The following is a 22,039-nucleotide window of genomic DNA, read 5'->3' on the forward strand; positions in this document are numbered from 1 at the left end:
GGGCTTCAAGTCCCTCATCTATAAATTGGGAGTAATCATGTCTTAAAACTGCGATGATTGGATAATATTTTACTAAATGCTGTACTTCCAACCTGTATAGGGGCTGTTTCTGAGGAAGAATGCAATCCATATCACGTACTTTTCATGATAATGAGTTTCACTCTTTACTCCATCAATCACAGTTTCTTTCTTGTGTCTTTATTCTCTCCCTCCTCTCCCACTCAATTGCTTCTTTTCTCACATTTACTAATATGCTCACGTCTCCTCTTTCACTCCCTCCCACAACTGGTAACAGACTGCCTTGTCACTCCATGTTGTCAATGAAGCAAACATCACTCTGCCCCATGATCATTGAAATGTCTATTTATTAATAAGTGGTGCAGTATTTGTTTTAAGATAGAACATAAAAAATCGGGTAAGAAGTGTTTGCATAATATATATGGAAATCAACCTAGTAAAGTTGTTCAAATATTGGACAGAGCCAGAATAGAAATTACACATACAGTTTAAAAATTACAGGAAATCATACTATAAAGAGCACTAAAGGCCACTTGTGGAATAGTCGTGTTCCCGTGTAAGCCAGAATGTGAAGAAAGCCTACTTGTAGCATGGAGACAAATTCAGGGAGCAAGGCACCAGAATTCTATGCCGTTAAAGGGGGTTAAAGAAAATACAATCCCAAATCAAATACAATGGATTCTTGTCACTGGAAACCTCAATCTGCTCTGCAGAGATTGGTGTTTTCCATCACTGCTACATTAGAAAAAAAAAAAAAAGAAAGAAAAAGAAGAATAGCCATATCCCATTGAAAGCAATGTAGAGAGCATTTTTCTCTTTAAAATAGGAAATGATTGACAGATCTGATGAAGTAGGCCCATCTTTCTAAGGTGATTTTTAAGATGGGGCAGAGCCTGCCTTCTGTCTCCAGCAGTAAGATCTCTGATGCCTGGAACATGGCTGCCACCAATCTTGGACGTAGTCCTCCCCACGTGCATTCTTAACCCTCCCAGGAACATGGAAGGTGGAGCTGCTCTCCCTTCCCTTGGAAAAGTGTTCAGAGGGGAAATGGGGCCTAATTACCAGCTCAGGTTGACTTCTCACTGGGGAACTGTGATCTTTTTAATATTGAGTAAGAGAAACACAACTGTTGTGAGCGTTTGGCCTCTTAAAGAATGTTTCTGCAGACTCACCAATCTCTGCAGAATTTCCAAGGTCTGAAATAAGGGTCCAGCCTCAGGACAGAAGACCAAAGTCAGGAAGGACATTTGAATTTGTTTGGATAAATCAATGACAGGAGATCCTCGGGGTGGGGGGTGGGGGTGCAGGGCAGAGAACAAGGGGCGCTTGTGGGATTATCTGCAGCCACGCCAAACTCCAAGAACTAATGGATTCCACTATGAACAAAGTGAAAAATTTATGCAGCATTATTTTCTGCCACTGACAGCTGAATTGTGAACCTACTCAAAGGAACAGGTAGGACCCACTGATTAGCTGAGTGGAGCAGCTGACATTGGTTCTCTCCGGGGAACCGATGGGTCTGACTGTTTTACTATAAAGTCCACTGGGCATAGGAGGGCAAGGTATGGGGGACGACCACAGGGCATGATGTGGGAGCATTTCCATTGGCCTGGGAGATGAGATAGGTGGAGAATAATCTTTGAAGGTGTATGAGCTTTGGTTACAATCGCAGCTCTACTTCTATAGTGTGTGGCCCTTGGCAAGGTATTTCCCCCCTCAGGTTCAGTTTCTTCAACTCTACGATGGAGACATTAACACCGCCCACAAGGGGTTGTGGTGAGGACCAGGGGAAGTCCAAGAGAGAGAACCATCACATCACATGCAACTCACAAAGACAGCTTAGGGTAAGTTTCTCTCCCCTTCCCGGACCCGTCTTGTGGGCAGAGTGAGACATTGCAAGAAAACATGTTCCCATTTTTCACTCCTCTCAGGCATCAGGTTGTAGTCAATTTGACACATCTAAGAGGAATTACACATATATTCCTAAGCACTAGGCCAGGCTTTTGACTGCTTAATTACAAGTCACACTCAGGTTATTCTTATATAGAGCCCATGTTTGACTTATTTCCCCAGAATGGGGCTATTTAGAGGCTAAGAAGACAGGTAGACTGATAGTCTAAAATTACTGCCACCTTTCTGACTTTGCCTTAGGAGTTTCTGGTTCAGTCTGATTCAGAAGACCTGAACATCCTTCTAGGGGTTTAGCAAGGGCTACTGGGGAGCCTTGCCAAATTCTGGCAAATCTGTCCCAAGCACAGCACAGCATAAGTGGAAACCATGTTAATCCTCATTTGAGCCAACAGGGAGGCCAGTTTACTTTCTAAAATAATTTCCCAGTTACACAAGATGTCTTAAGTTGAATCCTGTCTGCTTTTCTGTAGTTTTAGGTGACAAGCCAAGAGTACCAGTTGTGACCCAGCAAAGATGGGCATTCTCTTGGACAAAGCAGGAGAAACAAGGCATGAGACCCAGGGATCCCATCGTGAATGGACACCTTAGTAGAACTAACGCCTTGGGGTCATATTGATCCCCAAAGAAATCACATCCTATTTCCTAAAATCAAACCCACTAACTTTTTTTTCAAGGCAAAATCCTGCAAAAGGATTGGCTTATAGATGAGGATACCACCTGAGGCATGGCTCTGGAGCTGAATGAGTTTAAGTGATGGGCCAAATTGCTGAACCAGTCCGGGCTCGGTGGGACAAGGAGGGGACAACGTAGCAGAGGTCAGAGAAATGGAGGGGAATGCCTGCATGGCCATGAGGTTGTTCTTCATTCCTTTTTTCACCTGCACAGGGAAGCAGTGGTTTGTGCCAGGCCTTTGGAGGTCAGCAGGATTTGGGGAGAAGGAACATTGCCTTTAAAGGCATGAGATCAATCATATTCCAGAGATGTGTCTGGTTTAGCAGTTTCTCTAGTGGGCCAGGAAGTTCTCCATCTCCTGGGCCAACCCACAATGTTTTCTTCTCAGTTGGTATGTGACTGTCAGTTTTTGATCTCCAATATCTGGACCAGGAGTTAGGAGACCTGGGTTCTTGAGTCACTCTGCCACCCAATCACCCCTTCAGCCACTGGGCGACTAGTGTGATTCCCTTTATGCTGAACCTCTGCTTCCTGATCTAAGAAGAGAGGTGGTTGTTCTTGGTGATCAAGGTTTGTTCTTGCTCTGAGCATCTAGGAATCTATAAAATTGTATCTCCCTGCATCTGTGACAATGAAGCAAGCCACTAGTCACAATTTTCCTACAGGGATAACAAAGCTGAGGTTGTTAGAGGCTGGGAACAAATTCCCCTGGGGAGAGTTTGAGCGAGCTTGAACTCTTTCTTCTGGAAGTTCTCCATTCATTGCTAGGGTGTTGTCTGACAGACATCATGGCATGCTTAACTTTGCTCATCGCAACCACTAGTTCCTTCATATTTAATGGTTCCTGCTACTTGACTTCGCCTCCTACAGATCATCCTTTGAGAGAATGGTGCAACATGCAGTATTGTGGGTCCAGTGGAACTGCCACAACCCAGCCACTGCAATCCAACAGTCCTGCCACCTTCATTCCAACATTCCTGCCATTCCTTGTTTCATTTATAGAGATGTACTTTTTGAGAAAAAGCCCCCATAAAAGTGCCTGAATCGGTATGGCATTTCCACTACTCTTTTTCCAAGAAAAAGATTTTCTGGGGGTAAATTTGGAGTTCATAAGTAATACTGAGGACTGAGGCAGTGGACTCCACACACAGTATTAAAAAAGAATACGTGTGACAGTCTCCAGCCACCACTGTACTGGGGTCTTTACATATACCAATTGTCCCATTTGAAAATCAAAACAGACCAAGAAAGTCAAACACTTGTGAGAGTCCTAAAACTCAAATTTTCATCCAGGTCATATCTATATCCTTCCTATCTCTGAGATTCCTACTGCTGGTTTCCCAAACCACTAAAGCTATGGAGATAGCCTGGTCCCTAGCATGTTCTCACCTGGGCATCAGGTTAGGGGACTTGTTGAGGGGACTGTTGGCTCAGTTTTGAATAGCGTAATATCAGTAACAACGGAATGTTGGATGATTTGGATACAAAGAAAGGACTTCTAGTCTTTTAAAATTTAATTAAATTAAAATTTAAAAATTTCATCCCCAAATAAGCGAGCCTTCAAGGATGAGTGAGGACATGAGGCAAATTCCTAAGAATGCCTGAGGTTCAGAAAGCAAAGAAAATCCGTATGGTCCTAAGTGCCTTGGGAGCATATTCACAGAAAACAAAGGCCAGCTGTGTGGCATCTTCTGGGGGAAGCCAGGGGTGTGCTTGTCAGTACTGACCAAAGTGCAGTTAACTTCTTAGACCACTGAACACATTTCTTCTCTTGCTCCAGGAGAATTTTATTAGCAATGTCCCACAGGCAGAGTGACACCTTTCTCTTGAAATAGATGTGTCTTGGCTTGTACCATAAGCGTCTCTTGGTCAACACAATGAAATGGAAGTAGCCCAGCTTCTTGTCTGGACTCAATCATTATAGGGATTTGGAGAGGAGGAGAAAGCTAGTTTTTTTCCCAAGAACCTTCTCAGATACTCTAGAAACTCCTTTGTACACAGTGTATTTGGAACTCTAAAGCCCAAAGCATTGAACCCAAACCCAAAGTCCTCATTCAACAACTCAGTCTTTCCTGAGCTGATGGGGTCATTACCATTTTGATGGAGAATTCTTTCTCTCACTTTTCTCCATGCTCAATCTCCCATTGATTCTAAGTGAGGAAGAGCTCCTATCTGTAGAGTTGTCTTCAGGGATAAAGTCAGATACTTTCCATTCCTGGTAGACATAGTTTGAAGGGACCTCCAATATTTGAGGCCACCAGATTCCTAGCTTTTTGGTGGCAGGAACTGTGGTTTTCTTAACTCTGAATTTCCAGTATGTTACACAGTGCCTAGCAGACAGTGGTGCTTAGTAAATCTTGTAAACAAACAAATGAATGTTTTTATTACATTCTCAGTAGAGTGGTATGGATTTAGAAGAATGGTCTTATAAATTCTGCGTAGATCCTATTGTATTAGGATTTCCTACAAGTAATTATTCTTTCAACTTACAGTGTCTAGGAACTGCCCTGCACAAAACAGGCAAGGCATAATGCAGTCATTATTGACAAATAAACTCATCTTGAACTACGGTATATCTTGAGGGTTTTCTAGATGCCTTTATTGAAATTAAAGCTTCATTATATCATTGTTATATCTACTAAGTCCAAGCTTTCAGTTCCCAGAAAAAGTATAGTCAGTGAATAGAACTTTCTCAATTTGATGTTTTTTTTTCTTTTCCTCCCACAGTTCTTTTTCTTAAACTTTTCATGTTTGCTGTGTGCTAGTGTTTTACTGTCAAAACGCACACTTGATCTCAAGTACTTTCTTCTCAGCCCGACACGATCACCTCTCACCTAACATTTGGAAGATAGCTTTATCTCATTCATTTTGATCCTCCTAAAAAATGACCCCTTAAAGTTCTCCTATATCATATTGTGACACACAGAGACAGAACACCTATAATGGGCTTACACTTCCACTTGAGGAAATCATTCCTAGTTTTTACAATGGAATTAATTTGTCACGATTTCATGGGATTCTGCTAAAACTACTGTAGTTTCCTCGGCCACCTTCAGGACCACTGGTATACCTGAAGTAGGATGATCTTGGGCCACATTATTAACCAGTTCTGTTGGATTTTTCCATCATGTTGTTCTTTTGTCCGACAGAAAGATCTTTGTGGAGGCACATGTTGTTTTTCCCCATAACTTAAGTTCAATCCCACACCTTGAATTCCTGCTTCATCAGTGCCAGCCAGGTGATGATGTTGTCTGTGAGCAGGCAACTTGAACAGTTTTGGCTTGCTTTTCTGGAATGGGCTTTTTTTTTTTTTTTTTTCCTTTTAAAGGGGTATCAAAGCAGAATATTCCAGGAGGTCATTTTTCTCTTTTTTCTTAGATGGGAAAGAACAGCTCTTAAAAAGTCTTATCATTTAGTTATTCATGATCATGTATTTTGTCTTTGCCTGCATTGATAATGGCAGCTTACTACATGTTGGAGACATGATGGTAATCGACATAAACCCAGTCAATCCCTGTCATCCTGGCCTTATGATCCAGCAGGGGAGGCTAGACTGCCCTCCTATGGTTTAAGAAATAACACAAGCTCTTATCCTTTGTAGGTTTTTCAAAGAACCTAAGGCAGTCCTCTAACTTTCGATCCATGGTAACTATTTTTAGCTTGAGGATGAGAAAGTCTCACTTGTCCACCTGAGAACTCCACTGAGTTCCTGGCAAATGCATCTGTTGGTAAGATACTGAGGCCAGTCAGTTCTGCAAGAATATTAATAAGGTAGGTAAAAATAATTGGTGCATGTGTGGAGAGTTTGATTCATTCTCCATTTTTTTTTTGTCTCAAATAACTCACGTACATAAAGAAAACATAGTAACAGATGATAGGTAGCTCAATCACTTGTAGTAAAAGATTCTAGGCGGGTCAGAAGCAAGAATCAAGCCCTAAGGAAGCGGCATAGGATTTCTTAGGTCATTAACTCCAATGGCACTTTCATGCATATGATCCATTCCGTTTGCCCTTCAGATTGCAAGAAGGTCAAATGGCAAACCATAGGGGAGGAGGGTTCAGGTCTGAATTGTGTGATCATTCTTGTGTATTTTCCACCTTAGACTTCAATGCCAACACCTCTCTATTTGTGAGATTCTCCATGTAAAATGCCATCTACCTCTCACGATGCTTGCCCTGGGCCAGAGACGGCAGGCTTTGGTTGTGCATTTCTAAAGTCAGGGACCACACCTTCAATACTATTATACTCTGAGTCTTTTGCACAGTACCTGTTGACTTGTGGGTTGAAAGGAACCAAGATCTGAGAAACTAGTTCTTCCCTCCAACAAAGTATAAGGTTCCTGCATCACGTCATGATGAAACCACAAACCAGATGTCTGTCCCAGCTACCACTGCTTGACAGGACTGTGAGGAGAACATCAGCGGCATTTGTGTGTAGACTGTTAGGCCCTCTTGATCATCTTGATGGTCACCATGGCGACCGTCCACAACCAGTGCTTAGATGTGGGATAAGAGCGAGACAGTGATAGTGTGGTGCTGTAATTTAGCTAATCTGGCCCAAGCCTAACAGAAACCTTTTCCATCAAAGTGTTTCAGAAAGTAGTGACACCTCAAAAGAGGCCAGAGGATGGCTTGTGCTTAATATTAATACTTATTCACTAGGGCAGTGCTCTCCAGGGGCTCTGCTTACACTTGGGTTAATCTTATGGCTACGTGTGGTTTAAAAAATCTGGAGGAGTAAAACTGGATGGTTCTGAAAATTTTTCCCATTTGCATATTAATAAATGTTGAAGCTTGCTTGCTTGAAGTGCTTGTTTTATTCCCCTAGATCCAAAATGCAATGCATCAAGCAAGCATGTTTTGCAGTAAAAGCAAACAGCCCCCTCCTGCTGGATAAATTGTGTACAACAGAGTCCAGGTATCTTGGCACAATTTTTAGGTCCCACTCTATAAAGGGCAGAGTGGTGTAGTAGGAGGAGACCAGGGCATGGGGCGAGTCAGCTGACTGGGTCCCAGCACTCCAGGGGACGATGATGTGACCCCGGGCTTGTCCCTACCTGAGCCAAAGGTTTCTCATTTTTACAAAGGAGAACTTGGACCAGATAATTTCTGGTTTCTAATTTTCATTTGAGGTGGATATTTTGTACAAATACCATGGGGAAGAATGTGAGTTGAAACGTCATCTTGAAGGCACTGATCTTAGCTCCTGCCCAGAGGGGCACCCTACTTCTGATAAATTTCATTATCTTTGGCTACATAAATTGGAAACTATTTGAAGTTGTGTGTGTATTTTCTCCCCTCCAAGTCATAACTCCCTCGAAATGCTACACTTGGGATTACCAGGGATGAGGGAACAGGCAGGATACAGATAATGGCAGACCAAGTGAGGTCCCCTCGAGAGCTTTTAGATGGTTTTGAGAGTTTTTCCCGAAAAAAAAAAAAAAACAATTCAAAAAAATTCGTGGTTTTGGATAGGTGATGACCGTCTTGTTCCTTTCCTAGTGTTTTAGCTCAGTTGACCACCTCTTTGATACGTAATGCATTTTTGTTCACAAACTATTTGCTTACTCTAGAATAATTACTGGTCTTTTTTACACAAAGGGGCAGTGGTTTGAGAAAGAACTTAAACTACATTCCCTGCTTACCAAACCAAAACCCAAAGCAGCCAACCAAACGGACAGATAGCACAGCTCATCAATAATTTCTCCCCGTCCTGGTCCAATCATGATTTAAAGTAAGAACAGCAGATAAATGTGTATCCTAGAAGAGATTAGCGGTACCATTTATATATTGTAAAGTCATGCAAACCATGCTTAAAAGGAAGCGGCTTCACTGTGGTGACCTGGGGAGGAGGAAGGCCATGAAAAGCCCCTGCCCGGGTGGGGGGCCGCCACACACATGCATGTGTTTGATGCAGCCACTGGTGATCTCACGGTCAAGTGTCAGGTGTGAGAGCAAGTGAGCTATACAAAGTCTGTCTACATTACAAGGAGGACTCAGCCACGACCCCTTCTAAATGGGCTTGTTGGGAGGGGTCCATACGGAATCAGAAATCCCGTCCCCTGTGGATGACAGAGGTATGGAGCCACTGGGGGTGAAGGGGTCCGTATCCGTGTCTGTCTCACCCTCGGCGAGGTAACGTTTCTCCCTCATCCAGCTCGACCCCCCACTCGGGCCAAACACGTAATCGTCTCTGTCTTGGGAGATGCTGAAGCCACTTGGAGACTGCTCCAGCTCCTCATGATTGACCGACATCAGGGACAGAGGCGTGTCACTGTCCCGCGTGATGCTCCGTCTCTGACGGGGGGAGACCCGGTCTGAGCAGGGGCCGTGCAGTTCAGCCTGGGAGTGGTAGCTCACTCGGGAGTCGAGAAGAGTCAAGATCGGCAGGACGGTGGGCCTTTCCGCATATGTCGCTGCTGAGGTGGAAAGCGTTGCTTGAACCTTTCCAGAACTGGGTCCTCCTCGGGGCAGGTTCACTGGGTCGTGGGCAAAAAACCCATAGGGGCCGACTTTGTCGAGGGGCAGCTGGTGGAAGCTGTAAGGGGCCTCGGGGGGGCCCGTCTCGGAATAGTTGCAGATGATGGTTTTTAGATCCGAATCTCTGTTGTCCTCTAGCTTCTCCACCTCTGCGGGCGAGGAGGTCCCCTTGGTCGGGTAGTATTCCGTGACGTGCACCTGCAGCCTTTCCATGTGCTGCAGGTGCATATCCACCAGGAAGTCCAGTTTCTTCCCCATGTCGTGAACCTGGGAGATACAAGGAAGTGGGCATCACTGCTTTTCCAGGGTGGGGGTGGCTCTTTCCACTCCGGAGGAAATACCACTGGAAAGCAGGAGAGTTCCTGCAAATCATCATCTTAACAACAACGGATTATTTCATGCTTCCTAACTTGGAGCCCCGCACATGGATTCGTGCTAATGTAGAAACAACCTGGCAAAAGGGCTTTCTGGGAAGCGGAAGTTGGGACCCGAGAAGGGGTCTAAAGACAAGTGGTACCCCAGGAGGAGGTGGCTTTGCTGCTGCCATTTGGGAGTTCTTAATTTGCAAATAGTCGCTTACACAGAAGCCTGTGGGTGGTTAGTGTCCGTCCCTCCCACGGGCTGTGTAAGCCTCCTAGACACAAGGGCAGAGGGGAGCAGGAATTGTGCCTCTTAGAACTGGAGGTCCTAGCTAGGGGCCCTGGAGTGGGAGCTGCACTTGGGTAAGCTGCACTTGGGTATCTGCTCCAACCTGCAAAACCTGGGAGCTGACTTAATCTTTGTGAGCGCATACACACAAGTGCGTGTGCATGTGTGTGTGTGTGTGCACGAGTGCGTGTGTGGTGTTCCCTCCACGACAATTCACAACTCCCCAGAAGGCACTGCAGGCAGGGAGAGCACCTCCTCTTCTAGGTCAGGCCAGGTAGCACAGTACCACGTAGAGGTTGGGACACTATTCAAGCCTGAACAGTAACTAATACTTAAGAGCACTTAGTAAGTACCTGGCTCTGCTCGATGTCCCTTAAAGATGTTGACTCATTTCATTGCCCACTAGCCCTGGGAGATGAAGACTATGATTATCTCTCTTTTACAGGTGAGGAAACCGAGGCAGAGAGAGAAAATAGTTTGTCAAAGGTTACAGAGCTGGGAAATGGAAGGGCTGAGATTACAAATTAAAATTTAAAAATGAAAAATGATATTCTTGATATGCCAAGAAAGAGCAATCCTTCAAATTTCCTCTTGCCTCTCTCGCACAGACCAATGTGGGGTCATGAATAAAATAAGAGGCCTGGTAGGGATCCTTGTGGAAACTAACGGAGCCATCCGTCCGGTGCACAGCGGAATGGGCTCTGCTCTCACAGAAGCCCCTTCAACGGAGGAAGTGACACGTGAGCTCCATGGGGTGCTGGGTGGGAACGGCTTCTCTTTCTGCCCTGACCGAAGCCACCCAGAGCCTGCCCTGCTCCAGGCCCCTTCGTGTGGGCCACCCACTGACCTGGACTCTGAGGCATGGAGGACTAGGGACACAGAAAGTGTGGCGAAGGAGACTAACATTTCTTCAGGGAGCAGCACCTCGAGGTACGTGCGAAGAGCAGCTATATCTATCGAGTGTCTGTTGTGTGTCAGAAGCTATTCCACACGATTCACGGGTGCCAACTCATTCAATCCTCATAGCCACCTTATGAGGTATTCGAATCCCTATTTTACAGATGAGGACACTGAGGCTCAGGACAATGAATGAACTTGCATGTGGTCGCAAGTACGTGCTAACTCGGGATGTAATTTCCACATCCTTTTTCTGAGTGGTAGAGACTCAACTCTGTTATCTCCCTAGGGGAAAAAAAAATGACATTTGAACGCACATGTTCTATGGCTTGTTTTTTCGGTGAGGGAAAGGAGAGACCTACCTGTCTTTCGACTTTCACGAACTTCCCCATCATGCTTTGGTCTTCAGTTTCAGATGTGGATGCTCTGGCTACATATGGTTCATTCCTAGGAAAGAGCCAGTGAGTCTGTAAGATCGTCGTACCTATTTGTGCTTCGTCAGGCTGTCTCAGCGGAGGGGGCCATGGTCCCTGGATCTATCATCCCCATGCTCACGCTTATGCGGTCTGGAAGAGGCCCACTCAGCTCTGGAGGCACGAGCAAGTCAGGAAAGGGTAGTGTTCTCCTGCCTTCAGCACTGGGGTCTTACTTACTCTTCTCTGCAACAATAGTTGAAGCCAAATATTAAGGTGTTTTTAGGAGGCTTTGGGCCAAAGTTAATAAAGCACCTCACTGTGTCTAGAGGGTTCAGGGCCTTTTTTTTTTTTTTTAAAGATTTTTTTTTTTTTTTTTATTTGAGAGAGAATGAGATAGAGCATGAGAGGGGGCAGGGTCAGAGGGAGAAGCAGACTCCCTGCTGAGCAAGGAGCCCGATGCGGGACTCGATCCTGGGACTTCAGGATCATGACCTGAGCCGAAGGCAGTCGCTTAACCAACTGAGCCACCCAGGTGCCCGGGTTCAGGGCCTTTAAATCACATTCCTTAGACTGCTTCTTAGAAGAAGAAGAGAGAGAGAGCTTCTACTCTGTGTGGGGGTAGGCTGGGCGGGCCTGGGGGTTGGCTAATCTCTGAAATTCTGTAAGGTGGGTATATCTCATCTGTTTCATTTGGTTAAGGCAGGGAAATAGATGCAGGATCTGGAAAATGGTGCAAAAGAGGTTGCTGGTGGGGAATGGGATTGAGATGGTTCCTTGGTGGTGCAGGTTATGTTCAAAGTAGAAGAGAACCTGCAGGGAGCCTGGCTATTGCTCAAAACCATCGTGTCAGGCACTTTGGGGGTAGTTGGTTTTCTCTTTCAGAGCCTCCTGACTCCTGCTCCGTCCCTGGCCTGTCTCCGGCCGAGCGCTCTTGAATTAAAGCAGACATGAACCGTGCACTCATTCCAGCCCACCAGTGCTTTCCTTAGCTTGCACAGAGTTTTAAAAACATTTCAAAAATAAGGAATTTCATATGACATCTGGATATTCAGTTTTTCTTGAAAAAGTAGACTCTCTGGAACCAGAGGATATCAATTCCTAAAATTAGCAGCAGCAGAGCAGAGGGACGATGATCTCCTTTAGTTGGCACACATGGCCTCCAGGACCCCCAGGGTCCACCACTCCTATTCCATCCCCCGTACTGAGGCTGAAGGTCAGATGCCTTCACATCATCCCACTTATGCCCTTGCTTCGTTTATAGTACGCAACCTTATCGCTATAAGGTTCGTGGGAGTTCTTTCTTAAGCCTGACTCCCTTTACTCATCCATGCTCCCTGCCCTGAAGACCTCTGGGAATAAAGAAGGTATAAATTTGGGCAGTGGACTTTCTCCAGGACTGCTCCTGGTTCATCGGGGCCTGTACAAGGAACATTTCCAAACACTATGTGGGGAGAGCAAGACTGCCCCGGTGAGGGACAGAGTTCTCTGTCTGTGACCATGCTGCCAGAGGCCTGACACCTGATTTCCTTCTCTGTGAGGGGGTTCGGACAGTGCAGAGCTAATGATGCAGGAAAGGCCAAATGGCCTCAACTCTGCTCACACGAGTTATTCTCTATGTTCCAATAAACTCATGGGGCTCCTCTTCTTTTATAACACGTTGAGGGCTATGTTTATTTTCAGTAACCACAGTAGGAGTGTCACTCACATGGTCTGGGAAGAGGGGCAATAAGTCTTTAGTACAGAAACCTTGCAAATATCTCCAAACTGGAATAATCTTCAAGCTCTTTTCTTCATTTTATTGAGAAGAATGGCAACCTCCCCCCACCCTCCCACCCTGCCGCCCCCAACCATAAAGGAAGCGAGCTGAGATATGGGAATAGGGACGGGCCATGCAGCCTCATTCCACGTCCCCACGCCCCACCTGGGAGACTGCTGGGATGGGTAGGTGAACGCTGCCCCTCTCTGAGACTTCTTATGTTTTGGGGTAGATGGAGGTCCAGGGGTGAAAATCATGTCTATTCTGAAAGAGACACACAAGGAGGGGATTACATTACAAAGAGCTTTACAGGTAAAGAGATGAGAGCAATTCCTTCTCTTCTCTCTTTAGCCAGGCAGGGTTTGAAATAATATAAGAGAAGGGAAAGGGGGGCGGGGAGAGGAGGAGGGAGAAAGAGGGAGTGAAGGAGACAGAGAATTTATAATCTCCATATATTATTATTATTATTATTATTATTATTATTGTGCAGTAGTAACGAGCATATCTCCCCATCCCAGGGGAGAGAGGCAGCTAAACCAGAGACAGGATGAGGGTCACATCTTGTTGGTTCTTATAGGAAATGTCACATGTGCCGCACGCCTATCTGGTGTTCCAGCATTTTTATTCTTTCCCCAAACATCTAATTAGGCAGTTTTCTTGTACAACCCAAGGCTTCATTTCAGCTGTGCAGATCTCTGCTGCTCTTCAGGCTTCCTGGCCATTGAGGGGATGGCTCTGCACCCACTCCTGCACCTTGCTTCCATTTCTGCATGAGGCACTGGCTCGCCATCCATTTTGCCCTGAGCACAGCCAGAGACAGATGTCCCCACTGCCCTGCAGGACTGGGCGGGGTGAGGGGCAACCTTGAAGGCTCATTACAGGCCCAGGACCACTAAGACCATGCACTCAAAAGTAGCCATGGGTCACTCTGTTTCTCTGCAGACCTGGTTGTTCCTCCACTAACACCACCATATATTCAATCACCCTTCCTTTCTCTCGGGCCCACCACCCTATCAGCATGGCTGGGGATATGCAATTCGCTATCCAGGTGGTCAACCTCCAGCCATGACTCTTTGAGATACATGTGCCTAATAAACACTGAAAGCAACGACAGCAGGAAGGTCCACTTTGCGAGCATTAAGATGGGCCAATAATTTTGATCGAGTATGTCCTAGACATCACGCTCCCTCCACTGCTAAGAGAGCCATATTTGCATCAATAACAGCATGTTAGGCTCAGAACTCATTTGCACATCCATTTGTGAAGCTGGTTTTGAACACCGACTGTGTGCCTGCCACTATGCTCGGCTGCAGTTGATATTCCATTTATGGATAAGTCAAGGTCACAAATAAGTGTTCCTCCAACCCAACATCATGGTTAACTTCCTACTCATTCAATCTGATGGTCCTGTTCACTCTGCAGGACACCCCGGCAGGGAAACATGATTCAGAGGAGGAAACCAAGGTCCAGATAGGACTTGACTTGTGTCCACTTGAAATCTCACACAGGCCAGAGGATGAACCCCATGTAGGGCTGTGGTTTCCCGATGTCAGTTCTGTGTCTTGACCCCATATTGCCCTTTGGTTTTTTAAAATGGTTTTTTGTTTTAAAAGGAAATTTTTACAATTCATTAAAGATTTGATCAATTTAGAAAGTGGAAAAAAAAATCACACATGGACTCATCACTTCAGTATAGCCACGGCAATCCCTTGGGGGAAGACCTACTCCTTTTCTGCAGGTTCCTTATATGGGAGTGCATGTGTATATTTCTAAGTAAACATATGTGCATATGTTTTTGTAATCCTACTGTATGTATATATTATTAATATCACAAGATTGATGCAGAAACTATATAGGAACATAATCATTTGTATACATTCAAGTATATGGATATATACAGGTATAATTATGTATATAAATGTCTGACTGTATTATTAATCATATTGTGCATATATATATTCAATGATCACATAGGTTTTTTTTATCTCATTGTATACATTTTTTTTAGAGAGAGAGAGAGAGAGTGTGAAGGAAGTGGGGGAGAAGCAGAGGGCGAGGGAGAGAATCTTAAGCAGGCTCCATGCTCAGTGCAGAGCCTGACGCAGGGCTTGATCCCACGACCTTGAGATCATGACCTGAGCCGAAATCAAGAGTCAGATGCTGAACCGAATGAGCCACCCAGATGCCCCTCATTATATACATTGTCATTTGATGGCTGCATAACTTTTTAATGAGATTAGGAACATTTTTTTCTTAATCGCTATTTATATAATTGAGGAAGTGGAATATGGTGCATCAGACAGAACAGGAGTTGGGCAGCCAATTGGATCTGGTGTGACTTCCAGCTCTGCCACTGATTAATTTTGGGTAAGTCCACTGCTCCTTGTGCTTGGGTTTTGTCATCTGTAAGAGGACATCCACAATGCCTCATGAGGTTATAAAGGATTAGACATATATATGTAGAGCACCCAGGTGCTCAACAAAAATGGTGGCAATTATTAGGTGGGTATTGATGCTGTTTCCATATTTTCACTATTATAAATAATACCTGATGAACATTTTTTTAATATGGTGAAAAATTTATATTTAGAATCGGATATTTGGACTCAGTTGATCATCAGCTCTATCTGATTGGCAACATTCAAAGCATCATAGTCAGGGGCTAGTCAAACATATGCCTTTTCTCCATGAGGACTGATCAAGGTGTTGACCTTGGCTAAGGTCAATGTCATAGAGCTTCTTCACAGCCTGTTTGTTGCCTGTTGGCCTTCACAGCCACAATGCTTGATGAACGTTTTTGTTCTTAAACTTGCTCCCCAGCACTCTGGACCATTTCTGAATGGCTTTCACCCTGAACTCTAGCTAGATTCCTCAAGCTTCAGTTCCTTCGTGGTCAGGAGAGCAGAGTTCCTCCAGATGCAACTGTCTTACCTGGTCTGAAGGTACTTTATCCTGGAAAGCATGTCGAGATGTCCTGCAGAATACTGCTCAATCACATCCTTCACGTCGTAAGGCCTCAAAGTCTCCTTAAATTTTTTTTTATAGAGACGGAATTGTAGAATTCTGCAAGGCGAAGTAAAGACATGTGTGCTTCATGAGTAGAGAGTAAAGGAAGCCTATTCAAGCCTAGCAAACTCAGAAGCAGGCAGAGCAAAGAACCAAAGAGAAAATGACTTGACAGGGGAGGGAAAGTTTCAACACGTGGTCCTGGTTCCACCCCTCCGAACCACACAGAGTTAGGCTGGTTGGTACCTCTTCTTCATGACTCCCTCTCTTCAATCATTTGAATACTAATAAAATCATAGTAACAATAAGAGCTAATACTTATTGGGCATTCATTTCAGGTCAGACATGGAGCTAAGTGCTTTATGAACAATCCGCTAACAGATCAACTTGTAGATGATAAGACTGTGGCCCAGAGAGCTCCAGATCTTCCCAGGGCCACCTGGCTAATAATGTCAGAGCTGTCCTCAAACCCAGGTTTGTATGCTGACAAGGCCCACGCTCTTAATCACTGTGTCACACTGCTTTCTATTTGAGGACAGCTGACATAGTTCTTCCTCAACAGACTCTCTAATTATTTGGCTTGTGAGTGCCTAGAAAAGAGGAACTAGCTTCTGTTCCCTGAGTTTTCTCAGCTTCTTAATAAAGGGGGTACCCAGAACTCATAGATGCCAAAGCCTCGCCTCCATCTTCCTGGTAATCAATAAAGGCACCCAGATGGCTAATATTCCTTGAAAACCGCATCACGGGGTCAACCCCCATTGAGCATGGTGTCAGTTAAAATCCCTAATCATAGGCCAGCGCTGGGAAACACAGCCTACCCCAGGCCCTCCCTTCTACTTGTGAGGGTCTCTTGCCGTAGTGCATTCAGAGTTCATTTTGTTTGTCACAGCCCAGGTCTAGCATCTCAACACTATTTTGGCTTATTGATTATGCCATCTAATTCATGTGCCATCCTTTCCAACTGGGTGCCATTTTATAAGCCTGCCCTTGACGCAGCTCCCTCCGAGGTAGGTATCAGTAGGACAAATCTGGCCTACTGCCTGTTTTTGAAAGTGAAGTGATGTTGGAACACACCCACCCCCGTTCATGGACGTGCTGTCTGTGGCTGCTATAGTGCCACAGAGTTGGAGCTAAGAACTCGAACAGAGACCTGTGGACCACAAAGCCTGAAATACTTACTATCTGGCTCTTTACAGAAAAAGTTTGCCAACCCCTGAACTAAGGCATCAATAAAAAATTCTAAAAAGACCAGGGCAGAAGCCAGACCATGGATCATCCCAGCAGAGACCTCCCTTTTCTTTTTCTTTCTTTCTTTTTTTTTTAATATTTTATTTATTTATTATTTGGGGGGGTGGGAGGGAGAGAGTGCGCACAAACAAGGGGAGGGGCAGAGGGACAGGGAGAGAGAGAACCTCAAGTGGACTCCCTGCTGAGCATGGAGCCCAATGAGGGGTTCGATCTCACGACCTTGAGATCATGACCTGAGCCAAAATCAAGAGTCTGACACTTAACCGACTGAGCTACCCAGGCGCTCCTCATTTGCTATTTCTTTGAATAAGATCTTTGAAGAAGTTATGAATCTAAGAGGTAATGCTTTAATCCTGCCATAATTCTGTCACATTGCATGTGTGGTGTCATGAGAAACGAGGTCAACGGCTCTGCTGAGGTTCACATCTTATAAACCTATTGTGCGTCCCTGATTGATTGGACTACGAACCTTGCTAAAAATATCACAACTAGTTTTTGGAGAATCCAGCTTAGTTTCTAGAATTCACTGCCACTGTTGTAGAGTGCTTATAAGCCCCTCTCCTGATCCAAGTTTTCTGTTAGTAAGCCTATTTTTATTTTCTAGTGGAATTCTGAAGTAAAACAAAAATAGCCAGGGTAGATTATAGTCTTGTCTGATACACACACACACACACACACATAATTCTATAATTGACTATCTTGTTGAAAATGCTAATTAAAAAGAGCTAGATGGATGGAGACAGATAGGAAGAGCTATTTTGGGTAAGAAACCTATAAAGGAAGAAAACACCACATCAATATACCCCCCACACCAGACTTGTAAAATAAATGGTGGCCAAAGCCAAACAAGAGCATGGCAATCGGAAATAGTGTCAGGACCCCGTGGGAGCATTATTATAAACCAGCGAGCAAGAGTTACCCATGATGCCTTGCTAATGTAGAAATCATTTTTCTTCAGGCAGCATGCCCGTTTGAGTAATGACATACTCTGGGACCTGACTCAGGAGTTTCCTGACGGGGCTTCCTGCCCACCTTCCCAAAGCCAATATCCTGTGGGGGCTGAACTGGGGTCTGCGTGGGCCCTCAGTGGGGGAGGAGGGGGCCTCACCTGACGGCTCGGATGGCGGCCTTCAGGGTGGGGATCATCTCTTCGATGAGGAAGTCATTCCCGTAGGCCCTGTCTTCCGCCATGGGATCACCTGTCCCAGCATCTGGGAGGGAGACACACAGATCAAACAGCAGGCCATAGCACTTGGAAAGGCTTGGGGACCCCATTCGGTCAGAGCCTTCGAGGCTCAACCGCCAGAGTCTTCGCTCCCACGCCATGAAACCATGTGGTGTTCTCCAGTTGTGACGCTGTTCAGGCCTTCTTAGCAGGTCCTTCTATTCTCCAGACACGAGTCAGAGTTGCCTGTGGTTCAGGACTGTTGACTGGGGAGAAGGCCAGCAAGGCGGGGACATGAGTTTTGGGGTTCCTGAGTGGTCTCTCTGAGGCAGCAAAGGGCATCCACGTGGGTGTTACCGTTGGACACCCGAGTCCAGATGCTTGCTGTCAGTCACTACCTTGGTGACCTTGGGGGGTCACTTTCTGAGCCCTCCCTGTCCTCCCTTGTCACAAGTAAAAGAGACACACAGAGGAATTGCTCCCACTGCCCCCACAGGGCTCTCTTCTATGACTTCTTCCCGCCCCCTGGGGGTGCTGAGGCCCCTGGGTCTCCAGATCACCCTGCACCTGGCCCTCTCTGTTGACCTCCATGGAAGTTCACCTCCATGTGGCCACCCTTAGGAGCCAAGGCTGTGAGTCCCAAGGCTCCCTGGAGGCATCTGCGCAGATGAGTGTGGCGATCCCAGCCCGGAGAACAGCTAACATGGGAGCCCCCCACTCCCCGAGCTGTGGGGACGCGTCACAGATGTCCCCAGCCCAGCGGGCGTGCATGAGATGAAGCACGAACCTGGTTCAGGAAGGTGGGGATGGGCTGCTCTACAGATGGGGCAGGTCTTCTATCGGGGAAGAAGGGAGGGGAGGAAGGGGAGAGGGAGGCAGAGGGAGGAGTGGAGGGGACAGAGCGAGGGACGAGAAAGGCCTCACCTTCGGAGCTCTGCCAGAAAGCGTAGGCTTTCATGCGGAAGGCGGTGCGGAAACGTTCTTTATTGTTTAAGCCCACAGGCTTTGGTTCTTTAGAAGGACTTTCTTCTATGGCATCTACATTCAGAGGGGTAAATAGCTTTCCTTTAGTATTGCTACCACGAGGATTAGAAAGGCGAACCCGATCCAAGAGACCCAGCTTTTGGCTACAAAATAAGCAAAAGTGAACAATTTTCCTCCTTGAGTGCAGGCTTTTGTAATTACCCGTCCCTCTCCATAAAGACTCACACATTGACCTCCGCGTGTGATGGGGGGAGGCGAGCCCTCGGCGCTAAAATTGATTTAGCAGCTTGGACTGGGACAGGGCTTGGCAGCTTCCTAGCCATGACACCGTGGGCACGTTTCTTAACTTCTCTGCACCTCCCTTTTCTCAAATGTTGACATGGAGCTCAAATGGCCCAGAGGACAGCAAATGCCTAGCTCCCAGTGGCAGGTGGCTGAGCTTCATGCCTTCCCCTGTCCTGTCTCTTCAGTAACTTCCTTTGTACCACTTCATGATGCGCAGGGAGCAGCTCTGGGCAGACTCGAATGACATAAATTACAGAAAGCAGGCACCCTAACACAGATGGTTAGAACTTGGAGGGGGAGGTGGTCCCTGAGCTTGGATGGGAAAAACATTGCATCTTTAATTTACTAACCTCTAACAGAAATGAGCGTATCTTTCAATGATGAATGTAGATAATAAACCCTAGTAATACCCTCAATGCCCTGGTCTTATCCTGTGCCTTCCACAACAGAAATCCCAGGGCATTTTAGATCCTGTTATCTCCGGGGATTGCTGTGCTCATAGCTGTTTCCAAATGATGGTAGTATTCCGACCGGCCACGGGTCTTGTCCTTAAATCCATCACGGAGAAGCCCATATATAACTGCATCTCAAATGTTTCAATATTTTGATAGTTACCAATACAATCAGTTTCTTTTGCAACCGTATGCATTTTACATATGAATTCAAGATTGTGATTCTGAGAAAAGTTCTCTGGACTTCATCACAGGGCCAAAAGTGTTCTTGGCACAAAAAAAAAATTAATAAGTCCAACATAAAGTAGCCCTGGTGCAAAACTTGTGTCCAGCCCCACCCCTGGCCATGCAGGTGACCTTGGGCAAATCTGTGCACTTTCTGAGCCTCAGGTACCTCATCTTTAAAATAGGGGTGCCCACTTTCTGCTTCATCCGGTTGCAAGGAGAGGATGTTTGCCAAGGATTTGGCATAGAGCCTGGCACGCAGTAGGTGCTCTGTAAATATTAACCTCTTCCCTCTATTTCTCAACCTGCACCCTCTCCCTAGTGGGCAGGAGGAACAAGGCCCTCTCTGTGGGGTACATACCAGAGAAAAGCCACATGGCGAGTTTTCCCACATCGAGAGACTCGATTCGGGGGCTTCCTCTCATTACCCCCCACACAGGGTTCAGCACACAGTAGGTGCACCATGTGCTTGTGGAATAAATATGGGCTGTTGACGCAGCTCTGCCTTGGCCCGAGCTAATTTAGTCTTTCTAAGGACTGTGTCGAGTGACTGCAGCCATGTGTTTCCTGCCAGAAGCTGTTGGTGTCTCTGGCGAGGTGCAGTGGGGAGGTCACGGGTGCAGGAGCTGTGGAGGAGGGTGGAACACTCCCCCTGCAGAGCAGGTGCCCCACGCCCTCTGAGCACCAGGTCCTGAATGGTAAGTGGGCCTAAGAGCACCTGCTGCGTAGAGGTCTGGGGAGGATTACATGTGATAACAGCTGCAGTGTTTCCTGCCTTCAGTCTGGCACAGAGAAGGCACTAGGACGTATTTGGTTAATAAATAAATGAATGAACATATGGACGGGCAGCCGTTACTCCCGGCTCCCTCTGGACTGTTCTCTCTCACCCAGCATCGTTACACTAATAACCTGACCAGAGTACATTCCGGGAAACTCTAGTACTCGGATGGCTCTATCCTCCCCGCGCCAAAGACAAAAATTTTCAGAGTGGCTTTCCTGACCAGTTCGAGATGAATGACTGTTAGGACAGAGAACTATATCAGGGTCCATGGGCTAGAAGTCCTGGACAAGGCAGGACGTCGACTGACAGAGGGAAGGCTTTCCTACCCATGAGCTCAGTACAAGGGGGACTTTAAGACAGTCTCTCCTCAGGTCTGCTTCTTTTTGGCCCCTGCCTCCTGTGTCTTGCTAGATCACCAAGAGGATCTGGCTTTCCATCTGCACCAAGCCTCTGCCTGCCCCGAGTCCCCACCTGCATGCCGTGGCACGCCCAGTTCCTCCAGCTGCCATGCGCCCTGCCTTCTCAGCCCACCTCACTGCTATCTACCTTTAAAACGGCCCAAGCGCCACCCCATCCCTGGAAATCAGGGACTCCCCATGTGCTCCAACGACATGCTGCAGTTTTCTCTGTCACACTCATACACACTGGTGCAGACCATATTTCCACGTCTGTCCCCCAATCCAGTCCCCCCCGCCCTGCCCCTGGAATGTGCAGTCCCAGCAAAGCAAAGACTTGGCCTGGTTATCTTTGAGCCCACGACCCGCCCTTCCTCAGCACATCCCCAAGTTCAGGGTGGCAGTGAAAATCATGACCTTTGGGGCAATCCCAGCCCTGAAGCATAAGATCCCGAGGAACATGTGAGCTGGGACACAGAAGTAACTCTCTCTGGCCCCAGCTCCTCACATGCGCAGTGAGGACAGCCCTCGCTGCACGCGGCTCTGTGAGGGTTAAATGAGGGAGTGTGTGGAAAACACTCAGCCCACTTCTGGAATGAGGATTGGAGAAGCCTTCAGGACATGCTGGCTGTCACCATTATCTTGGTAAATAATCCTCTTCCTGCAGAAGCAGGAAGAGGGCTAATGACATGTGTGTTAA

The 22,039-nt window shown here is 46.4% G+C and overlaps 1 protein-coding gene across 1 annotated transcript in view; it reads right to left on the reverse strand.

Moving 5' to 3' along the window:
- Window positions 1-336: 336 nt before the first annotated feature.
- KCNQ3 (potassium voltage-gated channel subfamily Q member 3) overlaps window positions 337-22,039 on the reverse strand; it is a 279,172-nt gene continuing 257,469 nt past the window's right edge. The window contains exons 10-15 of the mRNA XM_081816561.1: window positions 19,142-19,344; window positions 18,161-18,263; window positions 15,730-15,861; window positions 12,964-13,062; window positions 10,989-11,073; window positions 337-9,348 (exon numbers count right to left, since the gene is read on the reverse strand). Coding sequence (XP_081672687.1) covers window positions 8,614-9,348; window positions 10,989-11,073; window positions 12,964-13,062; window positions 15,730-15,861; window positions 18,161-18,263; window positions 19,142-19,344 — 1,357 coding nt within the window. The 3' untranslated portion in view covers window positions 337-8,613. The remainder of the gene's footprint in view (window positions 9,349-10,988; window positions 11,074-12,963; window positions 13,063-15,729; window positions 15,862-18,160; window positions 18,264-19,141; window positions 19,345-22,039) is intronic.

The sequence above is a fragment of the Leptonychotes weddellii genome, chromosome 4 (assembly GCF_054177405.1).
Source record: "Leptonychotes weddellii isolate Sample4059 chromosome 4, ASM5417740v2, whole genome shotgun sequence".
Lineage (NCBI taxonomy): Eukaryota > Metazoa > Chordata > Mammalia > Carnivora > Phocidae > Leptonychotes > Leptonychotes weddellii.